This window comes from Temnothorax nylanderi, unplaced genomic scaffold (assembly GCF_030848795.1).
Source record: "Temnothorax nylanderi isolate EJ_2023f unplaced genomic scaffold, tnyl_v1.0 TNYL_tig0007_pilon, whole genome shotgun sequence".
NCBI lineage: Eukaryota > Metazoa > Arthropoda > Insecta > Hymenoptera > Formicidae > Temnothorax > Temnothorax nylanderi.
In genome coordinates, this window is record NW_027249069.1 from 1,345,856 (window position 1) to 1,362,045 (window position 16,190).

At 38.0% G+C, this 16,190-nt stretch overlaps 5 protein-coding genes and 1 non-coding gene across 11 annotated transcripts in view; 3 read left to right on the forward strand and 3 right to left on the reverse strand.

Moving 5' to 3' along the window:
• The window catches only part of Fdl (fused lobes), a 38,094-nt gene extending 35,150 nt beyond the window's left edge, over positions 1-2,944 (reverse strand). Inside the window, exons 1-2 of one of the 4 annotated variants that reach the window (XM_071719075.1) lie at positions 1,898-2,089; positions 589-657 (exon numbers count right to left, since the gene is read on the reverse strand). The gene's annotated coding sequence lies outside the window, so the exon portion shown is untranslated. Of the gene's footprint in view, positions 1-588; positions 658-1,897; positions 2,090-2,340 lie in introns of those variants that run through there. The other 3 variants (XM_071719104.1, XM_071719069.1, XM_071719066.1) reach the window with 3 other exon arrangements.
• A 266-nt stretch (positions 2,945-3,210) lies between these two features.
• On the forward strand, positions 3,211-9,210 carry LOC139780412 (dyslexia-associated protein KIAA0319). Its single transcript, XM_071719050.1, has 15 exons — positions 3,211-3,634; positions 4,143-4,557; positions 4,670-4,845; positions 5,035-5,418; positions 5,495-5,720; positions 5,886-6,259; positions 6,385-6,496; positions 6,577-6,725; positions 6,792-6,982; positions 7,142-7,241; positions 7,323-7,640; positions 7,723-7,824; positions 7,943-8,128; positions 8,434-8,586; positions 8,688-9,210. Exons 2-14 carry the CDS (start codon positions 4,148-4,150, stop codon positions 8,583-8,585), a joined length of 2,880 nt encoding a protein of 959 aa, XP_071575151.1. The 5' UTR covers positions 3,211-3,634; positions 4,143-4,147; the 3' UTR covers position 8,586; positions 8,688-9,210.
• Positions 9,211-9,557: 347 nt separating this feature from the next.
• Positions 9,558-12,124, forward strand: LOC139780500 (E3 ubiquitin-protein ligase TRIM45). Its single transcript, XM_071719165.1, has 6 exons — positions 9,558-9,696; positions 9,774-9,974; positions 10,214-10,473; positions 10,605-10,825; positions 10,926-11,126; positions 11,332-12,124. Exons 2-6 carry the CDS (start codon positions 9,787-9,789, stop codon positions 11,554-11,556), a joined length of 1,095 nt encoding a protein of 364 aa, XP_071575266.1. The 5' UTR covers positions 9,558-9,696; positions 9,774-9,786; the 3' UTR covers positions 11,557-12,124.
• A 445-nt stretch (positions 12,125-12,569) lies between these two features.
• Positions 12,570-13,468, reverse strand: LOC139780526 (uncharacterized). Its single transcript, XM_071719186.1, has 3 exons — positions 13,181-13,468; positions 12,980-13,108; positions 12,570-12,743 (listed from the first exon to the last, which is right to left on the reverse strand). Exons 1-3 carry the CDS (start codon positions 13,371-13,373, stop codon positions 12,613-12,615), a joined length of 453 nt encoding a protein of 150 aa, XP_071575287.1. The 5' UTR covers positions 13,374-13,468; the 3' UTR covers positions 12,570-12,612.
• A 354-nt stretch (positions 13,469-13,822) lies between these two features.
• Positions 13,823-15,513, reverse strand: Pef (penta-EF-hand domain containing protein peflin). Of its 3 annotated transcripts, none has more exons than XM_071719183.1 (4): positions 15,365-15,513; positions 14,778-14,952; positions 14,379-14,657; positions 13,823-14,211 (listed from the first exon to the last, which is right to left on the reverse strand). In XM_071719183.1, the coding sequence occupies exons 2-4, from the start codon at positions 14,944-14,946 to the stop codon at positions 14,120-14,122; spliced, it is 540 nt and encodes a 179-aa protein (XP_071575284.1). In that variant the 5' UTR covers positions 14,947-14,952; positions 15,365-15,513; the 3' UTR covers positions 13,823-14,119. The 3 variants fall into 3 exon arrangements, with proteins under 3 accessions (XP_071575284.1, XP_071575278.1, XP_071575273.1); XM_071719177.1 differs by having other exon boundaries at positions 15,349-15,508; XM_071719172.1 differs by having other exon boundaries at positions 15,179-15,496.
• A 397-nt stretch (positions 15,514-15,910) lies between these two features.
• On the forward strand, positions 15,911-16,029 carry LOC139782487 (5S ribosomal RNA). The gene has a single exon (XR_011720897.1). It is a non-coding gene; the product is annotated as a 5S ribosomal RNA (ribosomal RNA).
• The last annotated feature ends 161 nt before the right edge of the window (positions 16,030-16,190 follow it).

A 16,190-nucleotide genomic window follows, 5' to 3' on the forward strand; every position in this document is an offset into this window, starting at 1 on the left:
CAACCGAAATATTTCTCTTCGCGGTATCTTCAATGCTATATATTTAGTCCGAGACTCAATTATCGAAGCACGTGAAGAACATTTCATCAAATTTTAAGGAAACCTGTCACACGGCATTCCGCCTCTGTGTATAGGTACCAAGTTTTACGATATACAATAAAAGAGAAAAAAATAAGCGGGACAATAAGAGCCGGCAATGATTACGCTGATTGCGTAAACAAAAACATGATTAAATTAAACAAAAGTCGAAATAAGGGAACATCAACACAAGGAAACAAAATAAAAAAGATACGAGATACGAAAATCAAGAAAAAATTCATATAGTCATAGAATGCAAAAGTATTTAAATATCGAACATCAAAATAAAGTCGAATTTATAAAAATTTATCGAAAGTATTGTACAAGTTTCTCTATTTATCCGCATCCTTTTAATTCATCAAAACTCTCTTTCCAACCGCGCGATCGTAGTTTTTACACACTCGTGGGAATTACTTTAATTTTCGTGAACATTCATATCGCGCCACGCGCGATGCGGTTATCGCCAACATTCTGACGTAATCTACACGTAAAAAAGTATCCAGATGTTACCTGGCCGCATTGACCTTCGCAAGAATAGGCAGGTGCCATTAAACGAGGAGGAAGAAGATCCTGGTGATGCTACACGGAAAAGAAATCCCCGATCAGATACTGGATACGCTTCGCAAATTGCTCGCCAATTATCCCGCGGTTCTCTCTCTCTCTCTCGTAGACCGTCTCGAGATGGATCGATCTATACGGTGCGAACGCACGCGTTTCCGTCGAGCCGCGCGCGCGTTACGCCGCGATGCATCACGAGCGGAGGAGCGGAGTGTAACGATACTAACGATCTCGCGGGCGAGAACGAAGAAGGAAACGAGGAAGGAAACGATTCTCGAGCTCTCCGGATACGGTTTTTCGGAATTTTTTCGCGCGTGTCAACGAGCGAGCGAGAGGTTCTAATCCTCCAGACGGACGGATCTCCAAGCATGAACGAAGAGTCGCGATATCAGATCGAAATGACAAAGTGATCTTGATCTTTAAATGAATAAAGTCAGGATGACGTCAGCATGATGTCATTAATCATTATTCATGTTCCATCTGGGATTCGAACGCCTTCGATCCTCGCCATCGCGCAAAGCCCGTGCTCGTAACGAGGTATATACATAAAACGCGTCAAATCGCGGAGACCAGATTAACCCTTAAATGCCACCCGGGGTCCAGCGGACCCCAGACCCTTTAGAATGATATATTTTCAAATGTTCCCGCCAAAAATGGAGCTCATATTTATTTATTTATTATTTTTTATTTTTTTTTATTTTGGAGCCAATATTTTAACTGTTGGCGATCTTAATTTTTTATACTACGTTGAAATTGAAATTTTAACAATATAAGCATTTTATTCTCTTTTCTAAGCCTTGAACAACATTGAAAATAATTTTCATAACTAAATATCAAAAAATCAATAAGTAAGGAGACATTTTTCATGCTGGGGTCTTTTAGACCCTATGTGTCATTTACGAGATTCTTGAGAGGTGTGGCATTTAAGGGTTAAAAAGTCTCGAGTTATCGCGTTCAGCAGATATCAGTCGTCACGACGACACGCGACGGCGGCGGCGGCGGCGGACAGGAAAGCCGAGCGGCGAAAACTCGGATTTTCTCTCTAATCCCCGACGTGTCGGCTCGGCAGGACGAAATTAAATATCCCCGGTGAAAGGACGCGGTCCCCTCTGGGACACGCTTTGTCGACGACACACACATACGCGCGCGCGTGAACAGCTGACGAAAATAACAAACGCGATGCATCTGCAGATCGGCCTCCGAACGTCACCGAAAATCACCTTCGCTCTCTCTCCGGAGGATCGTTTGTTTAATTACTCACCGACTTCTCGCGACGGCCAGGCTCGCCGGAGTGCGACGATACTCGGACAACGCGATCGGAATTCGGGAAACGTGACGTATCGTCGGGCGCTCGGTGAACGACTGTCTAGCGATCGGGACGGGACGGGAGCCGGCTTCGATCGCGGCGAACAAGGCACTCTCGGCGCGCGTAAACACGACACCTGCCGCGGACGCGCGGGGACAAAGGCGAGCCGGAGCGGTCGGGCTCGGGCCGCTCGGGCGCCGCTCCGCGCCGCGCCGTTTTCTCCAGATCGCCGCCGGATCGGACCGTGGGCGGGCGGGCGAGCGGGAGGGAGAAGAGCGGAGGGAAACGGAGCTGGACCGACGATGCCGAGCCAGCCGAGCCGAGCCAGGCCGGGTCGAGAGAATCAAAGGAGCGTGTATACTATACGGTGTCGGGCATGCATCAAAAACTCCACTCACCTAACCTTCCGGCGTGACGGCCCTGCGGCCGGTTTGCGCGGCGCCGCGCGTCGTCTCGTCCCAGACTTGCGGCACGCAGCGGCGGCGGCGGCGACGGCAGGCGAGGAGGACGCGCGTCCTTGCACGCGCGCGATGCGGGATGCACGGTATAGGGGAGCACGCACGAGTTACGCGACGGCGGAGGCATCAATGGATAGTAGGAGAGACGCGTGAGTTAACGGTACGTCTTGGCCATGTCGGGAGAGGAGTGAAAGGGAGTGGGAGGGAGGAAAGCGGTGAAAGAGAGCGAGAGGACCGCGAGAGTGGGGAGGGAGACGACGCGAGACGCGACGCGACTGACGCGCGCGCGCGCGCGCGCGTACTCGCCGCACCGTGGCCTGCACCGTGGTCGACGAGAAGATGGATCACTCCGATACTCGACACTCCGTTGAGTCTTCTTCCGTGGCTCACCCGCCAGCGATCGCGACGACTCTTCGACGACATGTAACGCGAGACACGGCGAAGAAACGAGTTGTCTCTCTCATTCTTTTACTCTTTCTCTCTTCCACGTAAATTGCGCGAACCGCACGCGCACCGTAGCTGTACTGCCTGTAGTGCCTGTATGTACTCCGTACTCCGTACTTTGCCGCCGAAAATGTATCGGTGGTGCTATCGCGCGGCCGTCAATGAAACTGCGAAAACGCGTTTGACCTGTCAATGAATCAATCGATAACGCAGTAATTTTAACAATTTATCCAATGAGTCGTTGATCATTATCGACGCAGCGAGTAAATCAAACCGATAAGTCAGGCCGCTTCCGTGACCCAGCGAATTAACGCGCTCTACAATTAGTTCTCTGTATTGCAGGTGGCAGTAAAATGCGGAAACTATTGTCGTAATTGACAGCTCACAGCTGAACAGCTCCCGATTTTTTTCGTTCGGCGACTCGCGACACTGGCGTACAGTCGCGCTCGTACGTATTCCCCTTTTATCGGTATTATGCGCGATCGTTATTCCGGTACGGCGCGACAGGAAATATGATAATCACCCGTATGGTCTAGGCTGTGTTTGATAATAACATGCTGCTAATATATGATAAGCCGCGCAAGTCTCCAGGCTACTTTAAAGTAAGGCACGTCGGGCGAGTTAATCGTTGACGGATCGCGAGGGGCTTACGACCACGGGGACTACGGGGAGACGCAGAAAATGACACATGTGTCATTGTAGAATAACCTAGCGACGATCCCACTTCTTGGCCTTCGCGCGGACGAGCGTCCCATTTTCATCGGTGTGCAACGAGAACGAATTCTATCAGGTACGAATCCTATTTTATTGAAAGCTTTATTGATATCCGATATTTCCTCAAGTGCCCGTGCCCCGTACATATCGCATTTTGCCAACCTTGAATAATACGCGCGTTTAACAAAATTTAATTTAAATCTACTTATTTAAAATATATATTTTATGATATATCGTGAGACATTCCATGTGACACATGATTATATTTTTATTAGAATTATAATTTATATTTATGTCGTCGATATCAAAGTGTCGTGTTGAAATTATTTTCTATTATGTCATAAATCGAGATTATGTTTTATCTAGTTAGTTATATATTTTTATTATGTATAATTGAAACTGTCAAATATTATCTTACCTGTTTTTATGGCTCATATAATATACTAGGTTTATATTATTTTCATGTTATTTTAATTACACCACGCGTTATTTACCATAATTATATTCGGGAAAAAAATGTTTCTATCAATGTATTGTAAACTAAAAAAAGATGCCTGCGTGTGACTTCGAGTTCTGTTGTACAGCTAACATGATTGGAATATATCACCTGGGATTATACATATTACTATTCGAAAGCTGCATCTGCGATTTGGACAGACTGTGGAATGTGCAGCTGCTGTGCTCGGACCTATATCCGCGGGTGTTCACAAGTTACTTGCCCCGCGGAAATTTGACCGGTGGGACTTACACGCAACAAATTCACTTGTCCAACATGCAGGACTGCGTTATGGCCTGTTGCAAGAAACCCTTGTGTAACGTAGCGTTTATGCACAATGGTACGTGCTATCATGTAGAGTGCGACAACTCCATGGTGTGCGTGCCGCTGTACAGGCCCGAATTGGCAAACGATAATCCACCGAGCATGGTATTGGTCAGACCTGTGGAGAGTAATAAAGTATGGAGCGATTTCTTGGATCAAGTCAATGAGGACAACGTTGGGTAGGTTCGATTCAAGATTAGATAAATTTCTAGTATTTATATAAAAAAGTATTTCCATTTCGAGCAACAAGTAATAGTAAAATGATCTCTTCCTTTAATTGTACGCATTTAGGACATTGAGTACAGATGGCACAGAGCAAGATCAAGTATTGTTCAATGAAGCAAACAAAATCATAATCAATTGTATGGATCAGTCAGGTTGCCTAGATAACGAGATTTGTGTAAAACACGGGGACACTGATGTCGGAACTTGTCAATGTCCTTTAGGTTTCAAGCGAAATATTGCTGGTATGTTATAACACGTTTTGGTTATTTATTTGTGCAATTTGCCAGAATAAATATTTTTGAATTTTATATGTATCTGAAATATTTATCATATAATTTTCTTTAACATCACATCCACTCTATTTTTTAGAAAAATAGTGGATTTGAAATCAATTATGCTTTTAATGTGATTTATATCTGTTATTGCTGCAGGCACTTGTATAATGATAGATGAAATAGACGCTGAGCTCGGTGTAACGCAACAAGCGAAAGTTCCAACTGTGAAAGATATCAGCACGTCGATTAAGCCGACTATGAAACAATTGTTAGTCTCGGCGGTTTCTAAAGAAGTGAGATTACCGGAAAACGAAGTCACGTTGTCCGCGTATACCGTCCCCGCTGAACGGGGCAATCAACATTATAATTACGCTTGGAGTCTGCTCAGTCAACCGGAGGGACATACCGGAACGATGACAGATCAGAATCGTGTTACTGTTAAATTAAGTAATTTGTCGGAAGGCTTGTACACGTTTAAGGTAGCTGTAAGCAGTCCGAACGCTTATGGAGAAGCTTATGCCAATGTCAGCGTTTTACCTCGTAAGCGCTTTGAAAATTTTCTTTTTTTCTTTTTGTCAGAGATCGGTCTTTTTTTAAATCTGAATTTTTATTTTAGCGAAACGTATCAACCAAGCACCAATTGCCATAATTACGCCCGCATCGCAAATTGTGAAGCTGCCGAATACAGGCGCGGTCTTGGACGGCTCGAATAGTAAGGATGATGATCGCGTCATCTCTTATCATTGGGAACTGCAGCAAGGCCCGATTGGATATCAACCCAACCTTGTGGATACACCCACGCTTCAATTAGATAATCTTATTGCCGGCAATTACACTTTCAAGTTAGTACTCTAACTGTGTTATATTATGGCGAATACAATTACATAATATTTATGTATAGAGATAGCTCGACAAGTTTTTACTTTTCTACACCTTCCTTAGATAAAAATATCAAAAGTTTTCATATAAATCTCTTTATCTAAATCATATGTATATTTTTTTTGCAGATTAACAGTTGAAGATTCAAATCACGTTACAAATTCGACAAGTGCCAATATAACTGTCTTAAAAGTGATCGACTATCCCCCCAGTGCAAACGCAGGCCAAGACGTTATCATTTATCTACCTCAAAATACATTGACGCTTAACGGTAATTTAAGTACCGACGATCGAGGAATAGCGAGTTGGGAGTGGACCAAAAGTCCATCCGATCAGAATAAAGCGGTAGATATGCAGAACACAAGAACACCTTACTTACAATTGTCAAATCTGGAGGAAGGAATGTATACATTTGTACTTAAAGTAACGGATGATTCTGAGCAATCTTCCACAGCGGAAGTGCATGTGTTTGTAAAACCTCCAACGAATAAACCGCCAAAGGGTAAATATCATTTTTGTCGTCAATATCTCAAATGTATCAAATTCTCTTTAACACTGCGCGGTAATGTTTACAGTTTTAAGTGTACCGCTTCTTGATACAATCTCGATTGATTAATTTTGTTGCAGCCGACGCTGGTGACGATATAAGCATAGCATTACCGACAACTCGCGCTGTTCTAAATGGTACAAGAAGTAAGGATGACATAAAGATTGTTTTGTATCATTGGGAGCAAGTAAGGTACAATGTATCTAATTAAATTGCATCTTACAGTACATGTCATGTATCTTGAATTTATAAATATATTGTTGGCATTACAGTGGGCCTAATAACGCTGAATTTGCCACAGTTAACGAATCTGTTACAAATATTACAAAATTAACCAAAGGTGATTATGCATTCAAATTGACTGTTGTCGATGATAACGAGAATGCGGATTCAGATACGGTCAATGTGAAGGTAACACAAAGTAAGTACTGCCTTACAATCGTATATTATATTGCGATGTGTATTATAAAAAAATCTTATTTTCTAGATAAAAATGCGCCTCCCAAAGCGAACGCTGGTGGCGATCAAGTTGTGACGGCGCCAATCAGCGCGTTAATCATCAATGGATCACAATCGAGTGATGATTTAAGGATAGGACAATGGCTGTGGACCAGAGATCAATCTAGTCTTGCGATTGGCGCTATAGTTCAAGATACGGATAAATCACCAGTCTTAATGGTAAAGTTAAAATGCGAACTCCATTCGTATAGTTGTAGAATAGTGTTAAATGTTTTGTTGCTTAATTTATTGTTTGAGACTCATCTCACATACCTGCATACACAATGTACGTCATACGCATACACATAAATGCATACGTCTATGTTGCCTTTTTTATAGCTAACAGATATAGTTCCTGGTCGTTATGTTTTTCGATTAAAAGTAACGGATGATCAAGGTCTGAGTAGTGAAGACACCGTATCAGTAATTGTAAAACCCGGTTAGTACAGACTAGAAAAAATATATTATTTTATAATGCGACAACTTAAACAAAAAATCAACTTTCTATTTCTTTCTATAGATCCGCAATTGTTGCATTTGGTAGAACTAACACTAAACATTGGAGCTAACATGTTAACTGTTTCGCAAAAGAATTCGTTAGTAGTAAAACTGCAAATGTTATTGCGAGACGAAGCTTCAATCGTCGTGCGAAGTTTGAGGGCAGAACCGCATACTGGAAAGGCCGTCTTAATGTTTTACGTGAAAAAGAAGGGAACAACAGCATTGCCGGGTCCAGAAGTAGTCAAAAGATTGAGAGAAAAGTTATTACAAGATTCCGGTCTCTTACAGCTGTCGGTTGCCAATATAGACACCGCTATATGCCAAAATAATTGTTCAGGTATATAATATTGAAAAGTGATAAATATATCAAAGTTCGTAAGTTTCTATTCATAATTCATGGAGTTAATGTTTCTATCTAGGCCATGGTGTATGCGATCAAGAGACAAGACAATGCTTATGCGAAGCATTTTGGATGCAGAATTTAATACAAAAATATTTTGGTAATGGAGATTCTAATTGTGGTATGTTAAATTATTCTTTCCATTCCATATTACTTGTACTTGATATACATAGTGTTCCAATATACATACACATTATATCTTTCAAACTTACTTTTATTTTCATTTTTTCTCTTTTCAGATTGGAGCATCCTATATGTGATAATAGCATTGCTATCATTAGTTGTATGTTGGGTTGGATTTATTTGGGGTCTTGTTTGCTTGTGTCAAAGGATATGCGTCGGTAAAAGACGTTTGCTTCGGCCTAAGAAGAAACCACCGCGTTATTCTTTGCTGCAACCAGAGCCAGAAGATGATAGCAGTGCATGTACGTAACTCTTATTACTTATTGTTAGATGACAATAATAATTAATATTTTGAATTTTGTCATTATCATTGTACATTGTCTAAGTGGTAGAATTTTTCTTCTTAATGTTAATGCCTTAATGTTGTTCTTAATTCAGATGAAAGACCATGAGAGAAATTTCATTATTTGTAAATTTTTATGACCACTTTTTTTAACTCGAACAATTTTGGGAAATATCCTCTTAAAATATTGTATCCGAAAATATTTGAATGTATTAAAAAATTATTTATTCTAGTTATTAAGTTATAATAATCTTCATGTCGCAGTTTCAACTCACAACAAGATGGTGTTATCGGAATCGGACACCGATTCTGACGATGTTCTGTTTGAGCATCGTAAGAGTAAAAGCGGTAGCCATATAAGAAACGGTAAATCTCGGAATGGATTTATCAAAGTCGGTTCTCGAGTAAAGACATGAGGTAACACTATAATAAATTACTAAATAATAACTACAATAAATTTACGATTTATCATACGATAAAACGTAATCAATATGTATCTAGATTTTACTAAATTTCAGAAATGCAACGATAATAGAGTGCAATGATAAATAGCGCACAGTTGTGTAAGTTTGGCCAAACCTGAAATACTAGTCACGAAGGTATAAGTTGACTTATGTACCTTATAAGAATGATCGCCTCCAGAATCGGTATTGATAACAATGTTCTCTAAGAACATAGATGGAGTTTAAGTCTTGTTTATAGATATGCGATAATAATAATAACCTCATACTCTACGTCATGTTACTTAATTCGTCTTAAGTATTATTAATCAATTCTATTCTGTATCTATTATGTGATTTTTAACTACGTCAACGATTGCTGACGCGACAAGTTGCAGCGTCAAATGATCGTCAAACTGTTTGAGAGCTTATCTGAATATTATTATGGCCTTAGAAGCTATTTCAATTAAAATCGATATGTAGTAAGCACTGTATCGATTCTGTATGTCGTTTATATGTATGTACTGCTTACTCTTTAATATATACATTGTCAATCTTATTTTTACACTACATGAATACTAAATAAAATTTACTATCTATACATATTTTATTACTTATTTCTTGCACATACCCACTTGATTAATAACAAATAATTGTCGCTTAATATTTATGTGTTACTTCTGATTTATAAATATAATAAATTTTTGTTTACTAACAATTTTTTTTTTAATCCTATCTCTTGAGAAAATTAATTATTATAGGAGAAAACCTCTTTCCACTAAATTTTTGCATATAAATATTAAGTATTTTTATCCACGTTTTGCGCTAGCAAACGTTTATGGAGAATGAGAGATTTTTCATCGAATTGACAACCTAGATATTAAAGATATCTACAACTTCGCGACCAGTAGCTCAAGATTTTACATTTCAAGGCAAGTTCCACATGCGCTTGGCTCATAGCCTATGTTTTAAAGTTATTTTTAACCAGCTACGCTGTAGGAGAACGAGTTTTAAGTAGTAGGAAGCCTTCGTGCGCCCGTTGACTCATTCTTTCGTTATCTCCCGTTAATTATACCTTAATTTCTTGGTGAGTCATTATTGTGATTTTGACATCGGTCAGAGAAAATTATGTTTGTTGTATTCTCATTAACTGTATTTTTTTAGCGTGTTGTAATCGATGGATTTCGTAAATTGTTCGGCAAAACGCTCTTCGAAAGGTTGCTGCGGTCGCGGGGCTGCGACAGACAGCGAGCTCGGAAGCTGCGATCATATTTACGCAAATTTGGTCGAGGGCAAGAGCAAAGGTATAAATACTGAAGATTTCGTTCACGTCGAACCAATGACGATGGCATGTACGAACAAACGGTAAGCGATACCTTTAAATTTACTTAAAATGAATTTAAAATTCACTTAAAATGAAGTTTATTAACATATGATTTAACACGTGATACATGATTTAATATATAAAGCCTGTTTCAATCGAGAGTTAAAATTATAATTTATTATATTATGTAAAATATTGATCGTACAGTTGACTTTGAATAGAATTTTTAAGACCTTTACTAATTCTTAAGATGTATGTAAATAACTTTAAATATTTTCAGCAACGAGGATTCCAGAAAAAGGCGCGCTCCTCGGTCGAATACAAACGTCTTTGCATACCAGCCTTCCCCCGTCTTCATTCGCAGAAAAATGGCCAGCGAAATCGAGGAAGACTCGAGGGAGCCGATGGAGTTTTCAGATAGATTGCCGCACGATGCGGACTTCCAATGTCCCAGATGTGGGCAGAGAATGGAGGAGCCTAGACTCCTTCCTTGCTTGCATTCTATATGTTTATCTTGCGTTTACGAATTGATGAGCAAACGTAAGTGGCGAGAGGAAGAATCTTAACGAAGGAAAATGCAATTCATAATTTTTAACGTTACTAATAATGTCACGTACAATCGCACTTTTGATTTATGAAGAGGCATTGATAGAATTGTTGTATGCTTGCAGCTCCGAATGTTTCTTCAAAGAACGAAATACGAGACGGTCGGATGTACGCGCAATCCGACATTTACGAAACGTGTCCGTTATGCGACTCGCACTTGCCGAATGCTAATTCCGCCGTGCCGCCGCCGCCGCATTATCCCTTGCAACATCGTTTAGTTATGGACACCGTGCGACGTAAACTGGTCAATAGAGTACTTTGCGACACCTGCACAGGCGAAGTTCTGGTGACGATCTAAATATTATTATCGTATTTCTTTAAAAATTTTATCTCGTCGCAAGGTAGAAATGTTTTATAGACTTCTCCGCATGTTGATTTTTTTCAAGGCGTTCATACAGTGTTCGACGTGTTTACGCAATTTTTGCTCGGAGTGCGGCAGGCAACACGAGCAGCAAAACCTTGCGGAAGCGAGAATAATTAAACATTTAATGAGACCACTGTGGGAGGCTACTAAAGTACGACGGACAATTTTATGCCAAACACATCCGACGCACGCTTTAAGATTTTATTGCATCGCGTGTCAGCAGGTTTACAAAAATTCTTTCTTCTTAGATATACGATACTTTTTAATATTGTATTAAGCATAAAAGAAGGATATATAATGGAAATGCAATTGAATTCAAACGATTGATACTTTCAGTTGAAGTCGTACGAATTCTTTTGTGATTTATTATACTGAACGACTTGTTATTTTATAGAATTAATAAGCAAGCAATAATACAAAATTTTCAGGTAACGTGCAAAGAATGCATGTGGAGTATGCAGCACAGAGGTCATGCTAGCGAAGACGCTGTTGGAGTGGGAAGAAGAGCTGGTACATACTTAGCGAGGATGTTACAAAAAGCGAAAATGTACCTAAATAATCTATTGATTCAATACAACTACGACGTATTTTCAACTAACGATCTTGAAGAAGCACACCATATAGCCAAGATTTGCAGGTATGTCCAACTGTAATTTTATATAATATAAAATTGGAAATTATATAAACTATAATACATTGTGCAAATGCGAGTTCATATATAGAACTCATACTACAATGTTTAAGAACTTATAAATTTTTTTAATTTTAATTGTATGATAAAAATGCAACACTTTGATGTGTATAAGACTGTGCAAAAGCTAATTTTTGTTAATATTAGTACACTGTAACAATTGTCATGTGATTAATATGATAGTAATGAGCGAAAAGGGTATATATTGTCATTTGAGGTATAAAGCATACATTCCAAAGCTTCGACTGACAACACAGACTGATTAGAATAATGAAAATTATTATGCAATTTCAACATATTTGGTTAATCTAATATTAAGTAAGAAGCAAATTATATTGCGGCTGATGTGTGACTTAAAATGTGTTATATCTAAGTTTAGTTAAATTATATTGCGAACATTTGTAAACAATGTAAACTATTATTTGTATTAATAAATAATACAAATGTAAAGATCATTTAATTTATGTATCGAATGTATCTAAAAAATTTTATATATGAGATATAATAAAAGAATATTTGTTTATATATTATTACATGTCACCTACAGTGATAAAATTAAGGTAAGATACAAAAGTATGTTATAAATTTCATATTTTCTCTACTCTTCTCTTTTTTTTTTAATAGAGACGCTCAATAACCATATTGTTACTTTGCTCAAGCATTTCTGTATTTTAAAGTTATTAATTTTAATTATCAATATAAGCTGTTGCAATATAGACTTACAATTAGATATTATACTATATAAGATTACCTCTTTTGCTTGAAGTAAAATTTTACATAATTTTTAACAAAAATGAAAGTTTCTAATTCAAAAACTACAGTAGGATAAAGTTGTTTCAAAAATTACAAAATGTTTCAATCGGTTTGAGCACATATAAATATACTCAAATCTCTTGAAATAATATTTTTATCTCTTAATTAAAGATATAAGGCATAATTAATGTCTTTATTTTTATGGAAACTGGAATATCTAAATTATATTCTTATACAGAAGATATATTTATTGATTTATTAAGATTCACAATATAAATTGATGCATGGTTTTTCGCATAATTAAGCAACGTCCATTACGTAATATAGATCCACAGCAAGACCAATGATTAAAGCCTGGATGTCCGATATGTCCATGGCCACAGCCTTTGTATCCACCTTTACAAAAATTAACTAATTTATTCTTTTTCTTATTTCTGTTTTTACTTATCTAAGTTTTGAATAGCAGCTACTAAAAATTGCTCTTTTATAAATTTTAAACATTTTACAATATTATAAAATTAGTATTACAGAAATTACTTTTAAATTAATTTCTTTTTTCTTTTTGGTTCGCGCGCGCGATACATATTCAATAGTTGCTATTTAAAGATTTAACTTGTGAAATTAATCCTTACCGGGCATGGTGCCTCTACAGCCACAAGTCATTTCCTTTTTTCCACTACTAGAACAAAATGTGCAACAGTGATAAATGCCACTATGTGTGAGTCTCAAAGCCGATAATCTCGTATCTTTATACCAGTATTCTGCAACAGAATATAATACACATCAACACATGTTTCATAAAGAAAACTCACATATATCAAATACCTACATACCGTTTTCCTTATCTGCCGTTACATTTGTCACACCTAATTTATTTAATCTCCTCACTATTATCCCAGCAAGCGATAATATTTCTATTTCAGAACCATCGGCAAGTAAATTGTTTATTAATGAAATAGCATCCAGAAGATGTCGTGCTTTTTGTAATCGTTCAAATTCTTGTATTCTTTCCCGAGCCAGTTTCATGTGGAGTAATACAATTTTATAGTCTCGCAAATTTGAAACATCTGCATTATTCTCAAAGTATCTGTTTAAAGAAAACCCTTTATATATGTCAAGTCCTATTTACTTTCATGTGTATTTCAGGTAAAGCTATTTGTATCTCCACATAAAGACAGTAAATTTATAAACCTTGTACTAGTAAATCTTTATAAAGATGGCAATTGTAAACACGTATGACAAATGTAAAAAAATTGGATAGTACAAGAGTATTACTTAAATGGTAAAAATATTATACACCAGTCATTTCGCTTTTATCGTATATAACACATTAAATAATAAATATACAAAGTCATGGGACATGTTGCTTTATGCATCTTGCATTGTCATGTGATATTCATTTTTATTTCAACGCTATGTTAAATCTTATTAACGTGCATAAATGTAAAATAAACGCGTTTCATTGTCATTTGAGGTATTGATCAGCAGGAAGCATAATTTTAGTGCTTCTCATATTTATTAACAATCTTAATTTTATCATTATAGCTAAACATAAATAAACCTCACTAAAAGCTTAGTGGCAAAGAAAATAGAAATTTCCAAGAACAAATCTCTTATAAGCCTAAGAACCTACATGTCTAAACCCACATTTTACATTATCTTCTAAGATAGAAAAATAGAGCACTTGTAGCATAAGTTAAACAATAATTGCTTTTCAGCATACACAAGTGTAAAAAATATTTTAACTGTATTGTTATTAAAATATGAAGACGTTATATGCTGCAGCTAAGAGCTACTCCCAGAAAATCTTCAAATCCAATAGTAATCGATCCAGTTTGATCTGTGTCTCTTGTCCTAAATGCCTCTGTAACATACAATGTATCTTTGTTAAACAAACATGCTTAAATCATGCTAAATATTATCAAACCATTGCATGTACAGATGTTTATAGTTAGGCCTCTAATTAGATTAATAAACGATATCAGAATTATCATAAAATTTTCTTCTTTTTATGTAAACATTTCTAATTACCTGTAAACCTCTGTATCTGAACACACAATACTATGAACTGGTCCACAGTAATGGACTGATGACCACGAAGATCGCTCTTTTTTATAAGGAATTGAATGAAATCCGGACTAAGCCTATAGCCCATTTGTGTTAGGGCTGCGTTTAACTCATTCTCTTGTATACTACCCGAATTATCGTGGTCAAAGCCACGAAATACACCGAGCCAAGAATTTATGTAATTGTAAAGAGCTTGGAATTCCGTTACGTTTATAGTGCCGTTCTTCTCTTTGTCGAACATACCTGCGGAAGAAATAGAATTCGTTGATATGTTTACAGCTCGCCGAAGAGAGCTAAAGCTCCGATACGTTGTTCTCTCTTCTATTTGTTCACTAAATATATGTACGAAACCCGCAAACGTACCAATCATTAACTTGCACGCTGTGTCAGAGAAGGTACCCCCTTGACCGTTGGCCAACGCCGACTGCAATTCTGCAGCCGTTATCCGTCCACTTCCGTCCTTGTCCACTGTGGAGAACCATCGTTGAACCTCTGGATTTACCCCTGATCCTGGATCGGTGGAGCCGTACATCGCGCTCTTGAAGAAACGGACAAGATAAATATAATTGAAGAAAGAATCACAAATTCAGACAAGCTGTGACGAAACAAGGAGGCTTCTTGTCTACATGTGAGAGCTATCAAATTGACGTGCGCTCGTCAGGCGATACAGGGCCATTCAGGCATTCATAATAAACCAAAACGACTGGATAAAGCGTGCATCAGCTGTCGCAGGTGCAATCGTTAGAATTGTCATTTAGAATTACCGGGTACGCCATTGATTGAAACTTGAAACTTTCTAACCCTGGGACAGGGCACAAATTACTGTGTACACCGTGGAGCTCTCGTTAGACTTGGTTAGACTGTCATCGCGAGATATTCTGCGTTAACAGTAGCGTTACATAATAACAGACGCATTCGTGCGCTAATAGCATACTTTTGTCAAAACATACTGGACAACTGGAAGAAAGACCTAGATCTTTGTGACGTTACGTATCCCCGCAATTAAGTAATTCCGCATTTGCGATTCCTTGAATCGCAAACTAAAAAAAACAACAGGTGCATGAGGCATTCGTTCATTCAAGATTGCATGAACACAAATGGAAAGACTAGAGTTCTACTCCTATAAAGAAAATGTATAAAGAATAGGCGCGTTCGGCGGAACAAACCGTTTAGCGGCAATCGAACGTGATTGGCTCTTACTTTTAGAACTAACAAATCAACGCAGAGCGTTGGGAAGACGACGACAACAGTTGTTCTGCTGAACGCGGCCAATGGCTGAAAATTCCCTAGGGTATCTACGATTTCATTGGTCGAAATCTAGTAAATCTGTTCACTTTTGTGATTTTCACCTCGTTCTACATAATTAACGCCCAGTGAGTGCTCAGTGATCTAATAATTCTTATAATTTTTATTTATTGCTACATAAAAAATCAAAATTTTGAAAATAACCAAATCATAACGCTGTTTAAATCGTTGACAAGTACCACAGCTTAACGGGCAACTTCCATACCACGTTGAAAAAACCAGTTCTCGTCCGATCACTGAAGTCAAGCAACGTTGGGCACGGTTAGTACTTGGATGGGTGACCGCTTGGGAACACCGTGTGATGTTGTCCAAATTTTTTGTTTTTTTCCTTAGCATTTTTTTTTTTTAAGACATTGTTATAATAATGACAAAGTGACTTTTTTTTGCTTTTTACAATATGTATATCATCAAAAAGTATTCAAGATATATCGAGAAAAATAAAAAACTGCTACATATAAAGAGTGATTTCAC